The sequence below is a fragment of the Pieris brassicae genome, chromosome 10 (assembly GCF_905147105.1).
Source record: "Pieris brassicae chromosome 10, ilPieBrab1.1, whole genome shotgun sequence".
NCBI lineage: Eukaryota > Metazoa > Arthropoda > Insecta > Lepidoptera > Pieridae > Pieris > Pieris brassicae.
The window spans coordinates 5,910,669-5,935,822 of record NC_059674.1 but is presented as its reverse complement, the minus strand read 5'-3'; the positions used below and the strand labels follow the sequence as shown (position 1 = coordinate 5,935,822).

At 36.4% G+C, this 25,154-nt stretch overlaps 1 protein-coding gene across 1 annotated transcript in view; it reads right to left on the bottom strand.

Moving 5' to 3' along the window:
- Window positions 1-1,454: 1,454 nt before the first annotated feature.
- Window positions 1,455-25,154, bottom strand: part of LOC123714842 — a 37,213-nt gene continuing 13,513 nt past the window's right edge. Inside the window, exons 2-14 of the mRNA XM_045669435.1 lie at window positions 24,934-25,031; window positions 22,510-22,677; window positions 21,862-21,975; window positions 18,896-19,049; window positions 17,331-17,476; window positions 15,415-15,514; window positions 12,614-12,705; window positions 10,780-10,962; window positions 9,633-9,740; window positions 8,960-9,136; window positions 8,391-8,519; window positions 7,491-7,598; window positions 1,455-7,104 (exon numbers count right to left, since the gene is read on the bottom strand). Of these exons, the coding sequence (XP_045525391.1) occupies window positions 3,376-7,104; window positions 7,491-7,598; window positions 8,391-8,519; window positions 8,960-9,136; window positions 9,633-9,740; window positions 10,780-10,962; window positions 12,614-12,705; window positions 15,415-15,514; window positions 17,331-17,476; window positions 18,896-19,049; window positions 21,862-21,975; window positions 22,510-22,677; window positions 24,934-25,031 (5,306 nt within the window). The 3' untranslated portion in view covers window positions 1,455-3,375. The remainder of the gene's footprint in view (window positions 7,105-7,490; window positions 7,599-8,390; window positions 8,520-8,959; window positions 9,137-9,632; window positions 9,741-10,779; window positions 10,963-12,613; window positions 12,706-15,414; window positions 15,515-17,330; window positions 17,477-18,895; window positions 19,050-21,861; window positions 21,976-22,509; window positions 22,678-24,933; window positions 25,032-25,154) is intronic.

The window sequence follows — 25,154 nt, the reverse complement described above, 5'->3', positions numbered from 1 at the left end:
GGGGGGGTTCTTATTTGGTGATTACGTCAACAGTAACTTTGTACTTTTAAACATATAACCCACACATTTACACATTTTCGAGGATTCCTACAAAAAATTAAAATGTTTATGTACTATAATTTTAGAGAGCTTTGGTGAAAAAAAAGGGGGGGGGTATCCCCCCATTGGAGTAAATATTCTTACGTGATACTTTAACGGCCCCTCACTGATCAGAATTTTGAACACGTTGCTGAACTTCAATTCCAATTCAAAGACTTGGTGTTAATACGAGATACGGAAGACGTAGTTTCGCAAGTTTCTGAATCTTATCCTTAGAACCCTTATAGGATTCTCTTACTCTTACTTAACGGTTAACATTGTTAGACCTACCGTATTTAAATAAGTATTAGGTAGATATGGTTACCCATTAGTGTAATAATTTTCCCATTTCATTTCTATATGGTATGGGGCAGACATAATCCTGCCTTTACTTGATACTTTGTAACTTCTAAAAATCTCGACGTTTGACATCCACTGTCGCAATACAAAAATATTAAAGTCCAGTTCCAGAGGTTACAGAGCACCAGTGCTGGTTACACATTACAATATCAATTCAATTTATTAATAAGAGTATTAACAACCCTATATATTTCCTTTACATAGTAGGGGTTCTTATTACACTATCAAATAAACAAAATAATAGATTTTTCGTTTATGTATTACACAATGCCATTGGCAAATGAAATTTTTGCATACTTTATTTTATAATAAGACTCCATTAGTGTTTTGTAATTCAAATCGAGGTGATACGGAACGGGAATCATCAAGAAGGTCCCATCTCCTACACTCTGTATAGCTTTGTTAATAAAGAAAAGGGACAAAATATTTGAGTTAAATGTAGGTACTATGAATAGTAAAATAATTATGTCTCTTTTATTAAAATTCAAAGCGATAGTGGAGTGAAAGAGATATAACATCCAAGATCTATTCAAAGCTTCTACTAAGTTTATGCGGCAACAGTACTAACTATACATTCACTACGAACATGTTTTGTCTCTGTTTTTTTTTACATAAAAAAGACTATAGAGTGAAACAGACGAAACAATCTATTTGTACATGTATAAGCAATTCAATAAGTCATAAAGTGTTTTGTCTCGTTTAAGTAACACTAAAGTGATAAGGACAAAACATCCAATATTAGCTTACATAACGTAGACTTGGGATATTTGTAAACTACTTGCATATAAAATCCATTATAGTACATATATTTATAATTATTTACAATTGATAAAGTACCTTTAACAGACTTATAAATAGATTCTTTCTCAGTAACCCGTATGTAACAAATAACGTATAATTATGCTTATACAAGACCGCCATTTTGAATGGCTTCTTTTGTAATCAAAGGTTTGTCATATTCAAAATAGCGGACTGTAGAAAATACATCTCTGTTATATTCACTGTTTCTCCGCATCTACCGTCGTCAGCCAGTAGACTGTAGATATTAAGAATAACGTCAAAAGAAACAATGCTAGGATACAGATTACATCAAGGAAATTCATAATTTTTGTTATGTGGCCAGGCTAGCTTTAGCGCCATAAAACATGCTCTTCTATAAATATCTAGACTCTAGAGAAACAGTGAAATAATCTTCCAAAACAATAACACTTCAAAGAGATTTTCGATAGGAATATGTACTGTCAAGTTTAAATAGTATATTATTTTTACCTCACCTCTAAAATTAACCTTTACATATTTGTTAAAATGACAAGGACAAAAATATATAACTCTTATAAAAGTATAAATAAGTAAACATATGAAAAACCTTCGACGCAAAATTCAAAGACCTTACAGTGCCACATACTTTTCTTGGCTGAAATTGGTACTATCGACGCCATTTTGAAATGTCAGACTAACATTGTCAGTTTCTTGCAATGTGCGTTCAATAAATAATTTTACTATATACCTCTCATACAAATCCTTTAATTTTTGCATTATTAACGGCAATGGCAAAGTTTTAATTATAGAACGGTTCTGATTGCTAGGTATCCTTAAAGATATATTAATAGTACAGGTAACAAAACCTATCATATCAGTTGTTATTAAGTTTGTGTCTCATTTATTTAAGCCTAGAACTGTATTTTATAGATACTAGTATGCATTGTTGTATTAAGACATTTCAATCAATTATTAAGTTACCATGCAAACTTCAATGGTTAATTATTATTTACTGGCAATACTAATATAAATGACAGCACTCTTACCAACCTATAAAATTGTGGCACTGTAATTGGGGTTGACGTTTTAAGGTCGTTGACATATCAGCTGTTCACATGGAAAAAAATAATTTAGATTGGAGGCACTACTACAGGAAGTAGTATTTAAATATGTTAATAATTTTGTGTAGTAACGTTATTACACCCTCTTTATATATAAAAGAACAAGCTTTTAGGGTTTTTATTAAAGTGCTTTGCATCTTTGTGTCAAATAAACAAAATTATATTGCATTTTACAGATATTTTAATTTTAATTTAGTTCGAAGGTAACCGAGAATGTTTTAAAATGCAACACATTTTCCTATCAGAAAATTTCCAAATATCTTCTGTGACATACAGCCGTATGTTCAAATACATAGAAGCAATTCAAATATCAGCTGCACAGAATATATTTTTTACATATTTATTGTTGCAATGAGCTGTGGCACTACTCCCAGAACATTCATCTCATATTGACACAGAGCACTATAGATGCCAGTACAATTCACGTGAATTCAAAATAATAATGAGACAATCACGTTAACAACGTTCCTAAATTAGAACATTAAAATAAAACAATATTTTTGAAGAACATTCATAATTTTTTTTAAAATCTAGAAATATGTTTATGATCCTACAACTGTATTATATAATATTTATAAGTGGAAATAGCCCCACTTCTCATTAGTGTCTCCTAACAATGTTTTTGTTTTTATAACCTATCGTGGTTACAGACCTCTTAAAATTAGTAACATATCATCGATATATGTCAAAAACGTTAACATTTTATAAATTATTAACGGATAATCGTTGAATAATAAATACACAGTCACCCACCTCTTAGTTTCACACTTTGGACAGGATCGTTGGCTGTAAATGGATAAATAGATGACTTAATGGTACGGCGATAAAGTCCACTATAGCATAAATATTTTAAGTCGCGCCCGCCCCATAAATATTAAGGATTTCGTCTATAGTACACTAGTTATAAAATTGTCAAAATGGGATTCGAGGATTCACTAGTTTTTTAAAACATGATGGCTTTCCGTGTTTGGAATGCCTTTTGCAGGTTATAGTCAAAGACTGTTGTATAACCAAATTTAATTTGGTGTAAGCGAAGACCAAAATATTCTTTCGTATTTTATCTATGAGTGCGTCGTTCGCAAAATTCTTGGCAACGACAATCTTCTGTTATAGAGTCCAGTGACATAAGACTTTCTTGACTCGTCCGTAGACAAGCTCTACATCTCGAGTCTATAGATGTGCCGCTCTGAGAATTTGCATCTTCAGAAACTGATTCGAGAGACCTCAAACTTTCCACTGATGTTAATTTGTAAGATCTTCTGAACTCTGCAATTTCTTCCTCGCTCATATTTAAAGCTAGAAGAGAGTCACGCGCCATTTTACCTAAAGATGATACCTTTTTCTTCTTTTTACTCAATATAGAATCCATCTTAGCCAAGGGGCAGGGCTTGTTTAAGCTTTCCGGTAGAGATTTTGGACTTGAACCGCTTCTATTACGCAATTTTGTACGCCGCTGGGGAATATCTCTCGGTGTCGTACTTTCTGGGACTTTAAAAGCAATGGATTTCAATTTTGGGCTTTCTTTTTCGGGACGCTTCGTTAAATCTTCAAGCGAATTTGATTTCTTTAACTTTGCCCGCTCTGGGATCACAGGTGAACTCTTACGGCCCTTTACATCTATTGCATAATCAGGTTTATCAAGCGCTTCGTCAAGTACCAACTCGGGAGATAGGTCTACTAACTCCTTTCTCTCTGCATCCTTCAACTCCTGCGCCAATGATGATTCTGGCTTTCTGATTGTATCTTTACTTTCTAAGTATGACAGAGCATCTTTGGCGACGTCGACGGACCCTAATTCTTTAATAAATTTATTGTCTTCATCAACTTTGACATCGTCTATGTATGCGAATTGAATACTTTCATCTGCGGCTACATCGCATGTTTCATCTATATTAGCGATCGGTGCTAAATCACTTTGAGCTTTGTGATCTTCGAATTTAACTTCACTTTTCTCTGAAACTGGCGTCTGTATTTCCCATATTGTGCTCACTATTGGTGAATTCTTTATTGGTCGTTCAGATAGTTCGTACACTAGGGCTTTCGTGGACATTGACGTTATTGTATTTTCCGGGCTAACATTTTCCTTAATACCTCTTATAACTTTGGTAGGAAATTTATCAACCGGCTGACCCGCCTCGGGGCTTTGTTTATCTAAAGAATTTTCGGAGCCAGTCGATTTGAGAACTGATGCAAACGTTCTAGGTCTTACATCTATCTTTTCTTCTAACTTAACTAATTTTTCTGTTTTTTCACATTTTTCATCAATTTCATAATCGTTGGGTACAATGAGATCTGTTTTGCACGCAGGCATATCAATGGACGCTGCGTCTTTACTTACATCTAAGATTTGTACTAATTTTTCGTCGGTGGTTATGTCGGTAACAGTGTCTCCTGCTTGAAACGATTGGAATTCGCTCAATGTATTTTCTGTATCTGTTGACGGCGTTTTGTCAAATTTTTTAGAGAAAGATTCGTCAACGAATGATACTTGAACCCTTTCTGATAGAGTAGAGTCTGTCGCTTCCGAGAGGCTGTCAGCATCTTTGTCATCCTTGTCGGATTTGTCAGATGAGCTGGCCCAAGACCAGAATGAGCTGGTTAATGACGAGTCTTTTCTAGGTGGTGTACTGGAAGTTGATTTTTTATCATCTTCTGTCGTTGCGCGTGAAAACAGGCTGCTTGGATGTTGAAATAGACTCAATAGCTTCTCCAAATTAGATGGAAATTTATTTTCAACTTTCTCTGGCTCTGGTCTAGGTATATGAAAACTGGGAGAGGGCGCTACCCATGATATCTTTCTCATTCTCTCTAAACCTTTGGACTTCAAAGCGGGAACATCTAACAAGCTTGAAGTCCGTTTTGGCGATGTCAATGTTTCTTGGGAACTCTTATCAGTGTCTTTCAAGCTTGAACTGTTAGTTAGAGTTCCTTCATTAGAAGAATTGTCTTCTCTTACATCTGAGGGATTAAGAGAATGCTCTATGCCTGAATCAGCGGATGTAACCATCATTTTCTCTTTTGCCGATTCAATTGAACTGACACTAGCCTCTAAACTCGACAGAGAATCATGAATTTTCTTGGAAGTTCCAAAAATGATTGGCGAAACGCTTTCGTTAGAACTTATTGATACGTTAAGATTCACTGGGGTAACTTCACTTGTTGATTCCATACTGCTTTCATTCGAGAATTGTTCCCTTTTAGCTTCTATGGTTTCAATTATCACTGGCTTCATTCTATCAATATTTAAGCTTTCCACTGAACTGCCAGAAATCTCCAAGGATGAGCTGCTGTCACAAAAGGCACTAACTTGCTTTCTCATAAGTCTAGACACTTCTAAATCTGGACTATCCAAACTCGATTCACTTTTATTCTTCTTTAAAACTACATTATCGCGAACAGGTACAACATTATCTATAACTAAATCGTTTTTCTTTGTTTTTGTGGTTAGATCGTGCATTTCTTGTATTAAACTACCTAAATCAGCTGTAATTGCTTCTATTTGTTTAATGGCTATGTCTCCCTTTACCTTATTATCTATATTTACAATTTGGTCACTATGTACTTTGGTTTTCTCGGTATTTGATTCCTTTTTTACTACAACTGTGACATCTACGTCAACTTTTTCTGATTCGGTTACTTCTACACTGTTTTTAACAAGTTTTGTCTCTGTTTTAATTGTTTTATCTACACTAACTGTTTCTTGAGACAATTCTTCCACCTTATCTTTACAACTATCGGTGAGTATGTCACCTAACTTAACTGTATCACTAATTTTAACATTTTTAACACTATCACTTTGTGTAGTCACTTTCAAGTCTGTACTGTCCTGATTGCCTTTATCACTTTTAGTTCGTAACGGAGGCCAGGCCACATTATCAATAATATTCGTAAAGGCAACCTTAACTATTTCCGGGGTTTGAGCCTCAGTCTCAGTTTTATCACCAGAACTCAATAAACAACGTGATTGAGTTTCTTTAGCCATTTGTGGTCCGTGTATCACAGAATCTTGTTTAATAGTAAATTTGAGAGGTTCTATTTCAGAAACGATTTCTGTTACAACACTCTCAATTCGTTTATCATTTTTGTTATCAGCCTTTACTTCTTTTTCAGAGTCTTTCTTAATAATTTCCTTCGACTTTTTATCACCTCCTTCAATTTTAGGTTCAATATTTTCAATCCGGGCAAATTTATCTTGTAAAAGTCTTTTTGTGTCACATTGACATTTTTCTTTTTCTATGTCCTCTGTTTGTATAACAATTTCTGAACTAATATTATCTTTTTTATAGCTAGGCTCTGCTATTAGCTGCATTGAAATTGGCGCTTTAACTCTATCAATCACAAAGTCACTTTCCGCACCATGTTCTTTCGATTTTACACATTGTTTATCAGAACTAACACTACACATTTTGTTCTCTTTACCACTTTTACCTCTCTTATCGCATATACCATCTGTTTCATCACCCTTTGCATCTTTCACAGTTTTCCATTCAATATGTCTAGTTTCAGATAGTTTTTCAGCTGCAATATCTGTTTTAACACTATCTTGATCACTTTTATTTTTAGTTTCCTTTTTTACTGTTGCAAGTTTATCAAATGTTAAAGCTGTATCGGGGTTGATAGCTTTAATTTCACTTTTTGCAGGTACACTTTCAGTAGCGGGTGGCGGTGAAGGAGATGGGGCGGGAGAAGGGTTATACATAGCATCGTAGTTCCTTGTTACTGAGAACCGAGATGATGGTCGCCTCGGCTGTGCTGGGTGGATTTGAATCTGCGGTGGTTCTGCGACCTGAATAGAAAATGTATAATGTCAACAGTTGTTCTAGCCCATAACTGTATAGTAAATTATATCATGTCAAGCATGGGCAGTGATATTTAGTGCTCATACAATAAAGGCAAGCATCAAGATGAAAGTCTTCTAGCAATTGACGAAATATGTCAAACTGACTGAGGCAATAAATTTTTGTAGCGTGCCTGGATTATTAATAAACTTATATGATACATTAAACATTTTCATACTAAACTAAGAATTATTTCAATTAAAAAAAACTTGAAAATATATTATGTATTTTGATTTTATCGTACTATCACTTGCATACACATTAACTAAAGCAGGTTGATTGAAAATTGTAATTTTAATATGTACATATATCGAAAATTTTAAAATATAAATACCTGTACAACTTTAAATCTAGAAGGCGTGGGGCAATAAGATGGTTTGGTTGGCGTTGAAGGGCTCGAACTGTCTGTTGATGAATCTCTTTCTGGTGTGACTCGGGTCACCTGAAAAAATAAGACTTCAATGTCAGTGATATTTTGACATGTTTTTATATATATTTTACACGAACAAGTAATAAATAGAATGCTTTCGTTGACATAGAAATTATAAAAAATTTGATTTTTTTTTTAAAGCTTGAATTAATTTGATTTTTTTATTGAAAACATTTGTGTCCTATTTCTGGTTTGCACCATGCTTATTTAACTAAAGGCATTTTTATTTTTTTATTCATATATAAATGAAGCCCTATATCCCTTGGTCACGGCATCACGCGTGAACGGCTGGAGTGATTTTGCTCATTCTTTTTTTGTTGTGTTTGTTAATTCTTCGATCGGAGTTATTATTATATTGATAAAATGCATACAATAAAATAATTAATTTGTATTTCTAACAAAAAATGAATTTCTTAGTGCACATCACCGTTAGTTCAGAGATATCACGCCGAATATTAAAAGTTAAAATATTTTTTTTTAATTATACCAACTATAAATCAATATTTATAGTTAGGACAGGAGAACGTCTATCGGGTCCGCTAGTTATATATAAATTTGAGTACAGAAAATACAGCACTCAGGGCTTTAACCGTGCCCGAACTGTAGTGCCTAAATAGTTAAAAAATATTAATTTTTAATACAATACAAAAATATTACAACAAACAGAAATAAATAAAAACATAAATAGACATTAATGGCATTTGACATCCTGGTTATCCTTGATAGTAATGAAAAATAGATATTTATGGGATTGTATCTAAGCCGATTTAAAGACTTCCTTTAGTTATCTAGAGATATACTCACATAGAACCTGGAGTTTGCATGTCCCGGGGGTATAGGACTTCCGGCGGGGGATGGTGAGGGGGAAGGAGACGGCGCTGGGGAGGGGGCAGGCGAACGAAGACGAACGCGACGCTCTTCTACAGTTGATGGCTGGAAACCACATTTATTGATATCTTTATATATATAATTTACTGTACGTGTGTATGTCACTGAACTCTTAAACAGCTGGACCGATTTGAATGAAGTTTCTTGTATGCGTTTACAAATCAGCCCGGCAGGTCGCGCTGCAGTTGGTCTCTAGGTTATTTATCTATACTACACGAACACTTAGCTGGTAGAGCTCTTGGCTCGTAACGAAACGATCTGGGTTCTATTTCCACGTTAGATACCTTTTTAACATTAGATCCCGTTAGTTACAACAAAGTCTTTCATACATTTTAATATTACAAATTAATCTTTATATGCGAAGTAAAAATATATCTACAATGTTACGAATTTCCTTAATTACTTTATATTGCGAATATTTATTATTTTTATGTAAATTGAAATTAATTATTATTTATTTAAATGTTTCTTGTAAGACAAAATACCTTAGCCAATAGCGCTGTAGTATGCGCATGCGCAGTATGACAAGTGAGACTAATCTTGCGCACTGGCTTTCCGCTTGGTTCATTCCGTTGACAAATAGCACGAATCTCTTTCGTTAGACGCATCATCGTTGCTGCTTCAGTACACGTTTGTACGTTCACCGCTGGGTTTGGTGTTTCCTGAAATTTACAATATAAAGCATTACGGGAAATTCTCGGATATCAGGAAATGTTATGATCGAGTCTATAATTGATGTTCCTTCGATTGTTTTGGAATCGTTACTTAACGAACAAAAGTACGAATATAGTAACGACCAATCAGAGCAGAGCAAATGCAAATGGGGTCGAGACGCCATCTTGGCTTTTGACAGTGCGGTCCGCGAACGCAAGACAGTTCTGATTCAGTATTCAGTGGAGCATTGTGGTGTTGAGAGGAGGGGCCGAGTTGCTTCTAGTAGACTTAAGCTAAAGTGTTGTTTGTAGTGTTAGAAGGAATCAATCTTAATTACATACTGTACGATAATTATTCGTTTCTGTTGTGCTCGAACTTTACCCATATGACGCCCAGTAAACCCGCTAATATTTCTCCAACATATATATAATCGCAACTTTTTTTAGATGAACTACTGTAATAAAATTTATTTCGTATTATTTTATAATATAGATTTGTTTTTACCGGTGGGTCGTCCAAGTCAATTTGTGTGAGTGTCTGGTTATCTTTCACAGCATTGCATATCGCTTGCAGTCCGGCCACGCCCAGCCTATTATCTCGAAGATCTAACCTCTGAAAATATATATTAGAGATATATAGAACTGAATTTAATTGAATTTCAATAGAATGTACGAATGAGATTACGTCAGATTTGGTCCCGTCTAATAGGTTGTTTCATTGATGAAATTATTGTTTTACCAGTAATCAAATCCGCTACGTTGTCTTAAAGAACGTCCTAGATTAGTATCTTAATAATTTTACTATGAAATTAAGTCTTCCTTATTTAAATAAATTAAAATATCAATGTTCAGTTCGATGATGTGAACAACGGTGCAGATACCGGCAAACTTCTTGAGCATTAAGCAAGGGAGTGGGGGAAAGTTTGCGCATCGTTCACAGCGCGGGACACAAACGTCACCTGATTTACCAATCACGCGATCGACACGTCACTCTCCCACCCCCTCCCAGTGATACCTAAAAATCGCTTCTGCGCAGGCAAGGACATTTGTTCAAGATGTTTGCCGGTATCTATAGGGATCAGTAGTTATATTTTTTTAATGCAGACAACTTATTCCGTCACATCAGATTTGAGTTGACTTTTCATTATTATACTAAAAACACAAAAAAACTAGCCCAACTATTAATGTAGTTTTTAAAGTGAAACTTCTTTAGGCGCATGAGGATTAAACGCAATAATAATAATATTAGCGTCAAGCACATCTTGTGCAGCGTTTTTGTCGAAGAAAAGGGAGAGAGCGATTGAGAGAGAGTGAGAAAGGGAGATCGAGAAACACGCTATTGTTTGATGTATTTGTTTAGTAGTTACATTAGAACTTTGGATGGCAATTCTGTCGCAAGCCTTCTGCAGTAAACGCAGATTTTTTATTTATTTATATTATCATTAGCACGTATACAGTGTGAATATAGATATATATATAGATGAAGTGATGATATACTGCTACATAATCATCTATTGGGGCTTTTAGAAGCCTTTCACCTTAGTAATAATTAATTTACAAAGAAGATTCACTTTTGAGATGAGTGCTTTGTACGCAACCACTTCTTTGAAAATAATTATGACTTCTGATTGTTTACTTTTAATGTTATTTACCTGTAATTTGGAATTACTCTGTATAAGCTCCGCTATGCACTTAGCCGCATCTAGGCTTAGTCTAGCTGCCTGAAGGCCTAAAGACACCAGCGCGCCTCCACCACTCATCGTGAGGGTTTTTACCCCCTCAGAGCCAAGGGCATTGCGTCCCACATTTAAGACACAGAGCGATTTTGACGTGTTCTGAAGAAAAAAAATACACTTTAAAAGGATCTGAATAAAAGTTCTTAAACGGATTTATACGCGTATTTATGACAGTATATAAATAAGTTATCTAAACATAGTAATAGGAGGAAAACCTGATGTTAGGTAATACCCACGGACACTATATTGTCAGAAGATTAATAATTGGTACGCTCTTTTCTTGAAGGACCCTAAGTGGAATTGGTTCAGAAATACTTTAGTCAGCAGCTGCTTTTATACACTTTATTTATTTAAGAATACCATACAAAAGAAGCTTATATAAGCGAATAGAATGGCCAGTTCTTCCTCAAATATACTTTAAATAAAGTTAAAAGCTAAAGTGTTGAGATACCACTTAATCTGATACTGAGTTTAACTCATATATGTTAAAAAACGCATCACCAGATTCATACTTAACGCGACAGTAAGTGTCAGGCTGATGATAAGTAATAGTATAGGGGCCGTTGAAGTATTACGTATGCACTACACGGGCGTGTGGAGGGGGGTCTTTGATTTTCTTATATAGTGATTACGTCAACAGTAATTATTTACTTTTTTATACATACCTTACCTGTACCTTGTCTATCTTTCAAAACGAAATGCATTTTGAGGATTCCTACAAAAAAATATTTTTGAGAGCTTTAGACAAAGCTCAAGACAACCACTTTTGCTGACTAGAGGGGGGAGGGTTTATATAACATCATACACGTAGAAGAAATTATCACAAAATGAGACGCTTATTGCAAAATTTAAAGATAGAGACCCAGAGCTTGAACCGACCTAGGAGTTCAGACAGAACTACTTAGAATTCTTCACGAATATAACAGAATAAACACTACTTATCCAGAGCTTGACATATTCCGGAGTTAATTAATTTAATTTTTATTTTGCTTTTTGATAAGGACTGTAATAATACACTGTAAAAAAATATTACATAATAAATTGTGTAATATTTTTATTCCATTTTTTAATATTTTTAAATAAATTTTAGAAAATATAGATTAAACATATAATATACATGTAAAGAAACTAGTGTGTTTCTACAAAAAAAAAATTGGGGATTAAGCGAAAAGAGTGGCGGAGAGTTTATTGCCAGTTCTTCTCTTTCGTTGTACGGCCTTGATTTGAGAACTGGCAGTAAATGTAAAATTAGAAGCATTTTTTTTGATGTTCATAAATGTACCTATATGAATAAATGATTTTTGACCTAAACTTTGAAAAGGAACTTTGAAAGGGATTGAGAAGTTTAATAAAAGACTTTTATCTCGTTTCTTAATCTTCAGGTAGGATAGTGTTATTTAAGTTTAAGATAATGCAATTATTATTAAGTGTGTAAGGAAGCATTACGTAAAGAATTTGGCCTCTTGTAAAACGTTACGATGCGGGGCGGGGATTGAATTACGCGTTATTGATAATATTATTTTCCACTTTCCAGTACTTTACAGCACATAGTGGTAAGTTTTAGGTATCTCCAAAAATTGCGTGATTTGAACGCGCCCTATATACCAAAATGAAATCTATATTTTCAGAGCAACGCAATTATCTATTTGAATTTTCAATTCCAATTAAAATAAGATACATATTCTTATATACATATATGATGTGGTGAATTTAATAAAAAAAATCTGATAAATAATTGAATTATATTTACCAGAACTCTTGCTAAGTGCTGGGCACAGTTTCTTGTCAGCTGATTATTCCATAGCACGAGAAAAGCCAGACCTCGGTATTCATATCCACTCACTGAAATAATATACATTGGAATTATTGTTGAAAAATCCCTTACAATATTTTTTTTTTTTTATAAAATAGGGGGCAAACGGGCAGGCTCACCTGATGTTAAGTGATACCGCCGCCCATGGACACTCTCAATGCCAGAAGGCTCGCGAGTGCGTTGCCGGCCTTTTAAGAATTTGTACGCTCTTTTCTTGAAGGACCCTAAGTCGAATTGGTTCGGAAATACTTCAGTGGGCAGCTGGTTCCATATAGCGGTGGTGCGCGGCAAAAATTGCCTTGAAAAACGCTCAGTCGTGGAACGGCGGACGTCGAGGTGATACGGGTGGAATATTGTATTCTGCCTCGACGTCCGATGATGAAACTCAGCTGCAGGTATTAATCCGAACAACTCCTCTGAACACTCTCCATGGTAAATGCGGTAGAAGATGCAGAGTGACCCCACATCTCTACGCAACGCCAAAGGATCAAGCCGCTCGGAGAGGGATTGGTCATCGACGATTCGAACCGCTCTTCGTTGGATACGGTCAAGTGGAAGGAGCTGGTACTGGGGAGCCCCCGCCCAGAGGTGAGAACAGTATTCCATGTGGGGCCGTATTTGCGCTTTATAGAATTGCAAGCGGTGGCCCGGAGTGAAGTACCGTCTCGCCTTGCTGAGCACACCAAGCTTTTTGGAGGCTAATTTAGCCTTTCCCTCGAAATGACCACGAAACTGAACGTCGTTCGATATGTCAACGCCAAGTATTCCGATGCTGGCTGTGGCTTCAAGAAGAGTGTTTTCGAAAAGAGGAGTAGCGACAAAGGGTATTTTTTTCGCGGAAAACGCGCAAACTTGTGTCTTCTTGGGGTTAAATTGGACTAGGTTTAGTCTACCCCAGTCCGAGACTCCACGTAGTAGAGTTTCGACTTCAGACACAAGTTTGTTCCGGTACTCATCGACAACTGCCCGAGAAATACCTGCCCGGCCAGTGTAAAGAGTATCCCCAGTGCTGTCGTCCGTTGATATGCAGAAGAAACAGGGTCGGGGATAGAACACAGCCTTGTGGGACCCCAGCATTCCCGGGTTTAAGGTCGGAACATGCTCCGTCGACGACGACCTTGATGCTCCGATCGGCCAGAAAGCTGGAGATCCAGTCGCATAATTTCTCAGGAAGCCCGTAGGCTGGAAGCTTCGAGAGCAGTGCTTTGTGCCACACCCGATCGAAGGCTTTCGCTATGTCCAAACTAACCGCTAGCGCCTCCCCCTTGGACTCAATCGCCTCTGCCCATCTATGAGTAAGGTATACTAGAAGGTCACCAGCCGAACGACCACGACGAAAGCCGTACTGATAATCGCTAATCAGCTGGTGGCCCTCTAGATACCTCAAGAGCTGGCCAGCACTTCGGGACAGTGCCGAGCGAGTACAGGTACCGGAAAAGGCGCGTCAGGACCGGAGCCAACTCAGGAGCACAAGTACGCAGCACAATTGGAGGGATACCATCCGGCCCGCTCGACTTATGAATGTCCAAGGAAGATAGTGCTCTGCGAACAGCACGTTGCTGGAATGTGATTTCCGGCATTGAGTTATCACACCGCGAAATCGCCGGTGGTGATCTCCCCCGGTCATCCAAAGTCGAGTTGGACGCGAAGAGACAGCCCGCTTAAACCAGGGCTGTGACTTGCCACCGATCGGCACCGCAGAAAATGGAATAAAGAGTTCCATGCCCTGCAGAACCACTTCGGCGACAGAGGCAGCGACGGAATCTGGAGCTCCCGACGAAAAGCACATAGGCCCCCAAGGGTAGGACGCAAAGAAAGACCGCATTCCATCCCAATCTGCTGACCGATAGTGCCAAATACGGCGACAACCCGAAAAACGGGGCCGAGGAGGGCGCGTAGTAGGCACAGTACTCCGGACCACACAATGATCCGATGAACCCAATGGCGGGTCAACAGAGACTTGATAGGTCTCCGGATGTGAGGTCAGCAGAAGGTCCAACAAAGAGGGTTTATGACCATCCACATCTGGTATTCGCGTAATCGCAGGGACCATTTGTGACAGGTCGTAAGCTAAAGCAAAGTCGTGAAAGGATCTTCCCGCGTGATCGGTGGTTTTGGAGTGTGGTAAAAACTAAAGGGCTCAGTTTGACCTCAAGTGTGCTTTGTTTTTATTTTACAAAAATATATAACCTAACTACTAGTTAACTTTCATAACTTCCGTATAAACTGAAATAATTCTCTCTCTATTCATCACAGCGTAAACATAATTTAAGAGAATGAGACTTCAACTTTACTTTTGCTGATTTATCTATATTTCTATCGCTTGCTATGTAATTTCCACGTTCTAATTTTGTGTAATTTTGTCATTTAAGCATACATATTGTTTCAGACCTGATAAATAGTTCAGGTAGTTCAAGAGGTATGGCCCAGTGGCTTCAGCGTGCGAGTCTAATCCCTGAGGCCGAAGGATCGATCCCCGGGACACCAATGGACGTTTTTTTTGGCATTTAACATTCGTTCAAACAATGAAATAAATAATCGTGGAAGGAAACTGGCATGCCTTAGACCCAAAAGGGGACGGTGTATCAGGCTCAGAAGGTTGATCACCTGGAAACTGATGCCCAGACGGAAAAACGTTGATTTGTTTTTAATCGAATGCCGGTACTTACAAAAACTCTAGTTTGCAAGCAAAGAGAAGTTTCGTTGCTCTACTCATAATAGTCTAGGGTTAAACTCACGTGGACAGTGATGCGGCGATAGTGGGGATGTTGGTGCTGATGGCGGCGTATGCGCAGACTGCTCTACTAAAGCATTTGCTATGTCACACACACCGGCGTCCTGTGGACAAATTAATTGTCGAATAAGAAACTATAGATCGTTTGTGATTGGTCAAAATCCTCAACCAATGAGCTGCGACATTAATATTTAGATTTTAAAATAAATATTCTGAAATCCCAAAATGATTTTTGGGAAGATATTTAGCAATTAGCCTAGCGAGGTCATAGGTTCCATCCAGGTTTAACGCGTTCTCGGAACATCTTTAGGAAATCAGCAGACTCATACCCATATATCCAACATGTCAGGCACATAAGGCTGACCACCTACTTGCCTATTAGAATTAAAGCTCATGAAATAGATACAGACATTTGAGGCTCAGACCTAAAAAATGAGCACCACAGATTTTTTGTGAATGTGTTAAAAACAGATCACAGAGATTTCACTTATTCCGTTTTTGAAGTGAAACTTCTTTATCAGCATTAGAAAAAAATTTACGCGTCACATTTTCCGTCACGCGCCATCTACTTCTTGTCCCTATCACGGTTGACTCGAAGAGATTCGAAGCCATTAATAACGATAACAATGATAGTATTAATTCTATTACCATTAATGAAATTCTGTAATAATCTTATTATTAATAAGGTAAAATGAAATAATTGTATTATTTGTATTCATGTCTATGATAATAAAAGCCTTTTGTTAAACTTTATCTAATTTAACGTTATTTGACCAATTTCTGTAAAGTTGCATATAGTAGATCATTTTTCGAAAAATAAGGTCATAAAGAAGTTTCACTTTTTACCTGTGTACTAGTACATGCATACATTTTTACCAACATGTCGTATACTATCACTAAATATTAAATAAATCTTACACTGAGTCAGTCAATAAGATAACTCTGATCTTCAGTGATATCTATAATATAAAAATGAATCGTAAAATGTGTTGGTAAGCGCATAACTCTACAACGCCTGGACCAATTGTACCAACACTTTTTTTAAATGTTCGTTGAAGTCTTAGGATGGTTTTTACGGCGAGAAAAATTCGAATAATTTCCGGGAAAACCCTAAAACAGCCCTTTTCTTTTTCCCATACAAACGTTTTGTAAATAAAATGTAGAGTCAATTAGAACTTTATTGCTATTCAATAAAGTTCATATTAAATTACAAGCACTCACTGTTGTCTGAGCAATGTCGCGTTCCGAAACACAACAAGTGATAGTAGCGCCAACCCGACCTAATTGAATAGTCAAAAAATGCGAGAGCTATAGATCATTAGTACTGATTTTTAAGAGATTTGGTTGGCTTCGCGATATTATTTCTTTTATTTTAGTTTCGGCATGCGACATAAAATGCATATGTTTTCACGTCATTACATCTGTCAAACACATCGCGTTAAAAAAGGATTTAATTTTTGAATTATTAATTTAATATCCCTATCTGAGCAAAATTATTTGAATACATACTAATAGGAAAATATATCAATGAGGCACAGAATTTTTAAATATTTGTCCTTTTAGATTATTTTTCAATCACTTTTGAACCCTAAGTTCGCCTCTTAGTTTGAAGCCCTCTAGCAGACATCCCAGTCGGGGTTTTTTAGTGGGTCACAGAAGAGTGGCCAAAGTTCGTGGAAGCGAAGATACTTTGGTCACCCGAGCTGAACCTCACACATAGGCCTATCATCAGGGTGATGGCAGAACCATCACCCTCATGAGAATTTTTTGCGCCGACTATAAAATAGGTAGGAATAAAAAACTGCCACATGTGAAATCTTATTGACAGAACGAAGTCTGTGGGGTCCGCTAGTATATATATTAGGTGATCAGCGTATCTGGAACTTGCCCAAAATAAAAAGCTCTCAGACGTCGTCATACCTGTATCTGATTATTGGAAAGATCCAGCAGTTGAAGCCTCGTATTATACCGCAATAAGGAACCCAACTGAACCGCATCATATTGGGTCAAGCCGTTGTCTCCGAGGCGCAGCTCACGTACTGAGTTGTTTGATTTTAAGGCGATTACTGAAAATAATAATGAAAATGGAGATTAGTTATTTTTAAAGATATTTTGATGATGATTTGATTATGATGTATAACGACTGTGTGAGAGACGTATTTTTTTTATAGAAAAGAAGGCGAAGGGAGCGTTCAAGTGTTACGTCACGAAATTTTTGGAGATTCTTGACCCCATGAAACGCCGCCGTAAGGTTTTTAGTACCCAATAGTAAAATGTTTCGAGACCACCCTCAGTGACTCTATGTACCTAAAACTTACCATTATGAGGTGGAACGTACTGGAAAGTGGAAAATAATATTAACAGTAACGCCTAATTCAAACCCCGCCCCTCATCGTAACGTTTTACAAGAGGACCTCCCCCAAATTCGTTACGTAATACTTGAACGCTCCCTAATAAAGTTAAGCAATTTGATATATTATATTGAAATTTTATTTAAATAGATAAGTTAAGATACATATATGTTTTAGTTAATAATTTAAAAAAAACAATGGTGCTACAACGTTTTTAGGTCTGGGCCTCAGATTTCTGTATAAATTTCATGATCATTTGTTAGTCTAATAGGCAAGTAGGTGATCAGCCTTCTGCGCCTGATGCACGCCGTCGACACGATGTTTTCCTTCACCGTTCGAGCAAATGTTAAATTCGTATATAGAAAGAAAGATCGATCTTACGACCTTAGGTATGAGAATCGCACGCTGAAGCCACTAGGCCAACACTGCTTTTTTTATGTTTAAAGTTAATAATTTAAACATAATAGATTCTAAAATGTTTGTTTTGGTAGTGATAAATCAGCTCTAACGTTTTACATGCATTCATTGATTGTAATATAACATTTTCTTTTCCGATAAAGTACAACAGATCGACATCTCTTATATTCTTTATTGGTAACATTTGTCACTTAAATACAGTTTTTTGTTAGTCCAGCGTCGCAACCCAGTACGATAAGTACGTAATCTTAAGTTATAAGCTTTTGTTTTAATGACAGTTGACACTTCGAACAAAGCGTTTCATTTATTTGAACAACCGTCACCGAACTCAATTCCAGAAATAACTATAATTTGTAGCGGGAAATCTAATATTTTTAATTTTTTGGAAAATTTACATTCGCCGTAATTGACACGTATTTTATAATATATAGATTGTAACGTAATACTGTAGACATTGTATTATATATAATGTGGTGTAAATAAATATATCAATATTGCCACGCTTATACTGCCAGAAGACTCGTAAGTGCGATGCCGGCAGGGATTTGTACGCTCTTATCGTACAGGACCCTAAGTCCAATTCGGTCGAAAACACAAGTTCAATGTGCAGTTGGTTCCACATAGCGGTGGAGTATAATTGCACTTTTCTTTTAATTTCCATCATATTTATTAGTTTAAACATTTATGCTATAAAAAATCTCTAAAAAGAAAACTTACCCAAGCACAAAAGTGATTCCCCGGCCAGGCTTGCCTGTTGTAAACACAGCGACCTCACACGACAGGCGAGCGGCTTCAACGATCGAGCCAACACCGGCGCGTGCGCAGCTTCTAGTGGACTCTCGGATATTTCTAGTTCCGTCAATTCTGCGCTCTGAAAAAAACGAAAAATTGCTAAACTCCCCGCAATGATAATAATAAAGCCCGTAATATTTTACAAATGTTAAATATACAGTTTAGATTTGTTATATACATTATCTTTGAGGTTATACTTCTTTTGGCGCATTAGGGAAAAATGATGAGAGTAGAATTGAAAAGAAAATGACGATGCGCACACCCCGTCACAAGAAATGGACACCCTGAAGTTAGCACGGTCAACCTTTTAACATAAAAAGTGTCAATTTCTTTAATTATTTAGAAATATTTTTCTTGTGATATTTAAATAAACTTTACTTAACTTGATAATGCGTTATAATAGAACTTTCAATGTATTGAATACCTTTTTTCTATTGTTAGTGTCGTTTTTTCTACAAACGTAGAATACAATTTTGGAAAAGTTTTTATCTTGTTACGCCAAAGAAGTATAACTTCTAACGCGTGTACATAAGTACACACACATGTTTTTTCCTTATTATAGTCGCTAAAGACAAGTTAGACAACTGAGTGAACGAAACGTTTAACGAGTTTCCTAAACGTTCCTAGGCAACAAGACTAACCTAACCATTTACAATAAAGCAAAACACGGAATTTCCAAGCTCTCAGTTCTTCACGATCACACCGAAATAACAATAACAAATGAAATAATAATGGCGGAGTCTTGTTTCACATTGTTAATCAACACGCTGGCTTTCGGTCAGACAAATAGTTAAACGTTTTCGCCGCTGCTTTATTTCAATCAAAATGCTAGCGACATGATTGAATATTTTTTTAACAACATTTAATTAACTTTTTAGAGATTCAATTAACTCTCTGATTTAACTAGTATACATGGCTTTCTTTCTCCATTCGCTTGCTGCTAACGCTTGAATCTTCTATCCACCTCTTTTTAGGACGCTCTCTCTTCTTCTTCCCATTAGTCCTTTCCATATAGTTATCTTTAAAGTGCGTCTTTTATCTGTGCATCTTGCTGTTATCACTTCTTCGCTTTTTACTTTATGTATGCTTCTTTTTAAAGTACATAATATACTTACGTTTTCTGTTTCGTTTATTTTGTTTAACAATGTAATCTGTTTTGCTTTTATATTGTCTAAGCATTTACTTTTATAACATGTATCTTTTTAATCCTAAAACTGCTAGTTACTTAAAACTAAATTTTATGTTTCTCTCTGGCGGTAGTTGATTTGCGTTCCTTAGATAATATAATTCTTGAAACTCCTATTCATAAAACTGATTTCTATCACTCCTGCTTCACTGTGCAAAGTATCCTACTCTGGAATACATTACCAGTTGATATCAGTCGAGCTGAGTCTCTAAATTTATTTAAAAATCTTATTTTTGATCAGTTTTCTTCTGCTTCGTAATTAGCTACTACTTATATATATTAATTGTGAGTCAATTAACCTTTGGCAGAGCTGTTACATTTCTTTTATACATATTATTATTTAAATTTTTTGTTTGGATTTTATTTTAGTTATAGTTGCATGTTATTTTCAGTTATTTTTAGATTTTTTGTTAATTAGCTATTTCACTTCTTGAACTTTACCCTTTGTAGGTGTTTCTTTTTTCATTCTCCCATATTAGGGTTGCCCGGAAAAATCGCTTGTCAGCGATAAGGCCGCCTGTTGCCTTATGTACCTACTTACTTTTTGGTTTTTTTTATTTGTAAAGTTATGTATATTATGGTAAAAAAGTATAAATAAATATGTATATGTATATCTGTGAGATTACTTATAAATAAATTTAAAAATAGAGCTGTTAGTTATACAGCCATAATACATTTTTTTTCTATCTAGTGATTTAGGCGGCTTAAAAACATGACAGTTTTGCATAAGTTTTAGATATAACTTCAACAGTTTAGTAGTTAATGAGTTCAATGAACTACGTATTTGCGTGTTGTTCCACGAGAATGTAAGTGCGTGCTCCTATTTCAATACGCCTCCTACTGATAGAGGACAAATCTTTGTTTTTAATTTATTTTATTATCATTAATTACTTAAGATGTCATGTGGAACATGGTGTAATGGTTGCAGCTCCTTACAAACGTTGTGTAAAACAAAAACTTGGCGACTAAAAAGAGTGGCGGAGAGTATGTTGCCAGTTCGTCTCTTCCGTTCTACGCCCATGAACTGGCAGTAAATGTAACATTAGAAGCATTTCATATATATATATTTATCGTTTATAAGTGTACATTGTGTTACCTATATGAATAAATAATTTTGAATTTTGAATGATAACATACAGATCCATCACTATATTCGGCAGTGAACCTTGAACAAAATATTTGACAGAGAGAGAGAAGAGAAAAGACGTAGGAGGACATCGTGTTTCCTTTAAGAAATCCAAGCTAGCTTGAGTCAGTCTTTCTCACATCGTGTACAATTTGTTCGTCTCTTTTTTTCGTGATGAAATTAAACTTGTTAAGTGGGATGTTATTAGTACGGATTCGGAAGAAAATAACTAAATAACTCCAGTTTCCATGAATTACATACATTATTGTCTACACTTGGACGCCCATCAGTTGTCCGTAAAGTCGTGGCTAATAAAGCCAAGGTAGCCTTCCTTCCTTCCTTCCTTTTTTATGTAATAGGAGGCAAACGGGCACTAGCCTCACCTGATGTTAAGCGATACCGCCGCCCATGGACACTCACATTGCCAGAAGGCTCGCAAGTGTGTTGCCGGCCTTTCAAAGGTACGATCTTTCATTGAAGGACCCTAAGTCGTATTGGTTCGGAAATACTTCAGTGGGCAGCTGGTTCCACATAGCGGTCCTTCCTGTCCAATCAAATAACATCAGAGAAGCAAAATACCTTTTTAATCATTCTAGAAGCGGCCTGCCATCCACGAATACCGAACTGCCGCGGCCCACTTATACACACAGCCGACGCGCTCTCATAGTATTCAATCATATCGAATATCGCTTCCTGAAATAACATTTATTAAGTTATAGTAAAAAATTGCTTTGGACGTATAATCTGTAAAGGATAAACGTCCTTGAAATGTGTGGATACACTACTGTTAGAAAAGAAATATTATTCTATAAACGAATTAAAAATTAAAAAAAATATTAATTTGATAACGCAATGAAATATTTTAATGATGAAGATATAAAATCATATAAGATCTGTCTATAATTATATGACTCATAATCTATTTGTAACTTCTAGTTTAAATTACTTTTAGGACAAATTTGCACGCCATCAAGTTGCAGAATATACGAACTTTAGATTGTACCACGCCACGCCACCATAACATTTTTGTGCCATATTATTACCCATATTTCATATTACTCAATAAGTTTTGATAAAACTGGGATAGTAGAAAGCAAGAATATAAAGGTACACTCATCTCAATGCGATTTCAAATTCTCAAAATCATACATTATTAGAATACTCCATAATGTCTAACATAAGGCAGTACTACTCGCAAAGTATTTAGAAAAATAAAACAAAACTTGCCGCCCCCTCATCATCGATCTCCACATGGTCAATTTCGAGTCTTCTAAATTGAACTTTGCTTAACAGCGACTCTAGCGCATCCACCGGTGACGGACCGAGCAGGGAACACTCTGCCAGCGTGAGCCGAGCCGCTCGAATACAACCACCAATCGTGTTTTCTGATAGTTCCTGAAATTAAATATTTATTATTGAAATTTAATAAAATGTTAATCAATTAATTAATATTTATGCCGACCACTAGATGGCAGCTGTTGCATTTAAAACGCGGTATTGTTACATTACTTATGTACATACTGGTGGTCTATGCTCTTCTTCTGACGGAGCCGACCGCGCGGCCAGTAATAATAAAAATAGCCAAACACAGATTAGGGTAAAAAACAGCCTTCACCGGGGAAGGCGAGGACCTTTACTTCGAACTTCGCTCACTGAAGTGAGCTTCTGTCCTCCTGCCCTTCAGGCGATTGACCACCCCGCGACGGCCCAAGCCGAGGTTCGAGTCTCACAGGAGACGCCCTTGCGCTAGTCGCGGAATAAAACGCCATTCTGGCCGAGCTACGCTCGCCAAAACAGCCCGAGCTGAGCTGTAAAAGCCCTTAAGGCCAACAGCGAGATTCCATTTTTAAAAAAATCTCACGTTACCCATCGGCTGCGCACAACGAGTAGAGACCGCGTCTCCCCGCGCGCTGCAGCCCCCATCAAGGGCTATTTGCCCGCCCTGTATAAGCAGGGCGCGAAAAAATACACAACCCAAAGGGGGCATATGCCCCGAACGGGCCTAAACATCCCCCTCGCGAGGGAGGGTATAACAAGTGCCACACGATTCTCACGGACTCCTAGGGAGCTGGGAAAGGTATTTTTCATTGCCAGTAAAAATAGTGGTTAAACTTTCTCTCATGAAGGTAAGTGACAAGTCTCCCTACAATATAGCAGTGATGCCAACATGGGGGTATTCCCGCCAAATTTAGGGGAAATCAAGACATCCTGTGGTGTTTATTTTTTCATAAAAACGTACGATTCTATACAATTTAAAGCAAGCTTAGAAACCCAACCAAAAAAGTGAACCAAATATTAACTCTAAACTAAATAAATCAATGGCGCTACAACCTTTTTTCAGGTTTGAGCGTCGGATTTCTGTATCATGACCATTTGTCAATCTAATTAATAGGCAAGTAGTAATAGTAAGTAGTGACTTTTTGAGTCTGCCGGCTGGTTTCATCACGATGTTTCTCTTCACCGTTCGAAATGTTAAATGCGCACATAGAAAAAAGTACATTGGTGCACAGCCAGTCTCGAACTCACGACCTCAGGGATGAGGGTACACGCTGAAGCCACTAGGCCAACACTACAAATTTTATACAACTTAAATATATTTTTAAGGCATATTTCAAACAGAGCGTACAACTATAGGGGATTTGAAGCGATATTTAAGGGGGAAATCCTAAGGGGAAGGTTCTGTAAGTGTTGGCATGACTGCAATATGGTGTTATAACGCTATGAAAATATTATTTTCTGTTCTGATCCAGCTTAATACATTGTGTTTGCGTGTTGTTCCCACAGTAATGTTAGTGTATGGTCTTCATTCACCACACCATGCCAATAGAGGTGATACGTTTAGTTCTCTTACTTATTCAGACATTATATTTTAATTGCAATAATTAATTGATTTAACGTGTGATAAGAACATAATTTGCAGATGCTTACAAACATTTTGTATCAACCTAGCAGTCATGTAAAAACCTTGGCAATTTAAAAGAGTGACGAAGAATTGTGAGCTTTTGTCTCTACGCCTTTGATTTGAGAAATGTCAGTAAATAGAAATTCAGAATCATTTACTGTCGTTCATGTGTGTATATATGAATAAATTAATTTTATTTATACTTCGTAACCTATGTTAAAGGTTACATAAGTTAGAGGCAACGAATAAGGTATCTTCCAGGCAAACGTATGGAAAAACACCAACTGAGGGTAAAGTACAAGTGCACAAATAATGAACAGAAAATTATAAAATTTCATGTAACACTTAAACTTACTAAAAATAATAATAGTAATAATAAAAATTTAAAAGCTATTCTTGGGGTTAATGAGTTATAATAATATAAACATATATAGTGGTCAATTACGAAGCAACATTTTTTTTAAAAGCTGATAAAGAAGATTCTTAAAGAAATAAATACAGCCTTTGATATCAAGAAGTAAAGAGTTCCAAAGCAGGATACTTTGGACAGTAAAGGAGTGATAGAATTCTGTTTTATAAGTAGGAGTTTCAAGGATTAGATTGTCAAGGGAACGCAAATCAAAACTACCACCAGAAAGGAACATAGAATATTGCTATTTTGACTATCGAATTCACAATATATGTAATATTATAAAATAGTTTTAGTCATGCTTAATATTTTTCAGTTAATTTTACTATATTCTACTAACCCGTATCTGTTGCAGTACAGAATCGATGGGAGGTGTGTTATGACTCCTGCAAGCTTCGAGATATTCGCCTGCAAGCTGCGCACGCGTCGTTGTAGGTACTGAAATAAAAATACAACATATTAATCGTTTTGTACCTACGGTATTCTACTGTGGGGTTCAGCTGCAGTGGCCGGTACGGAAACAGTTAAAGGAATTAAATATACACTATATGGTCAATATAT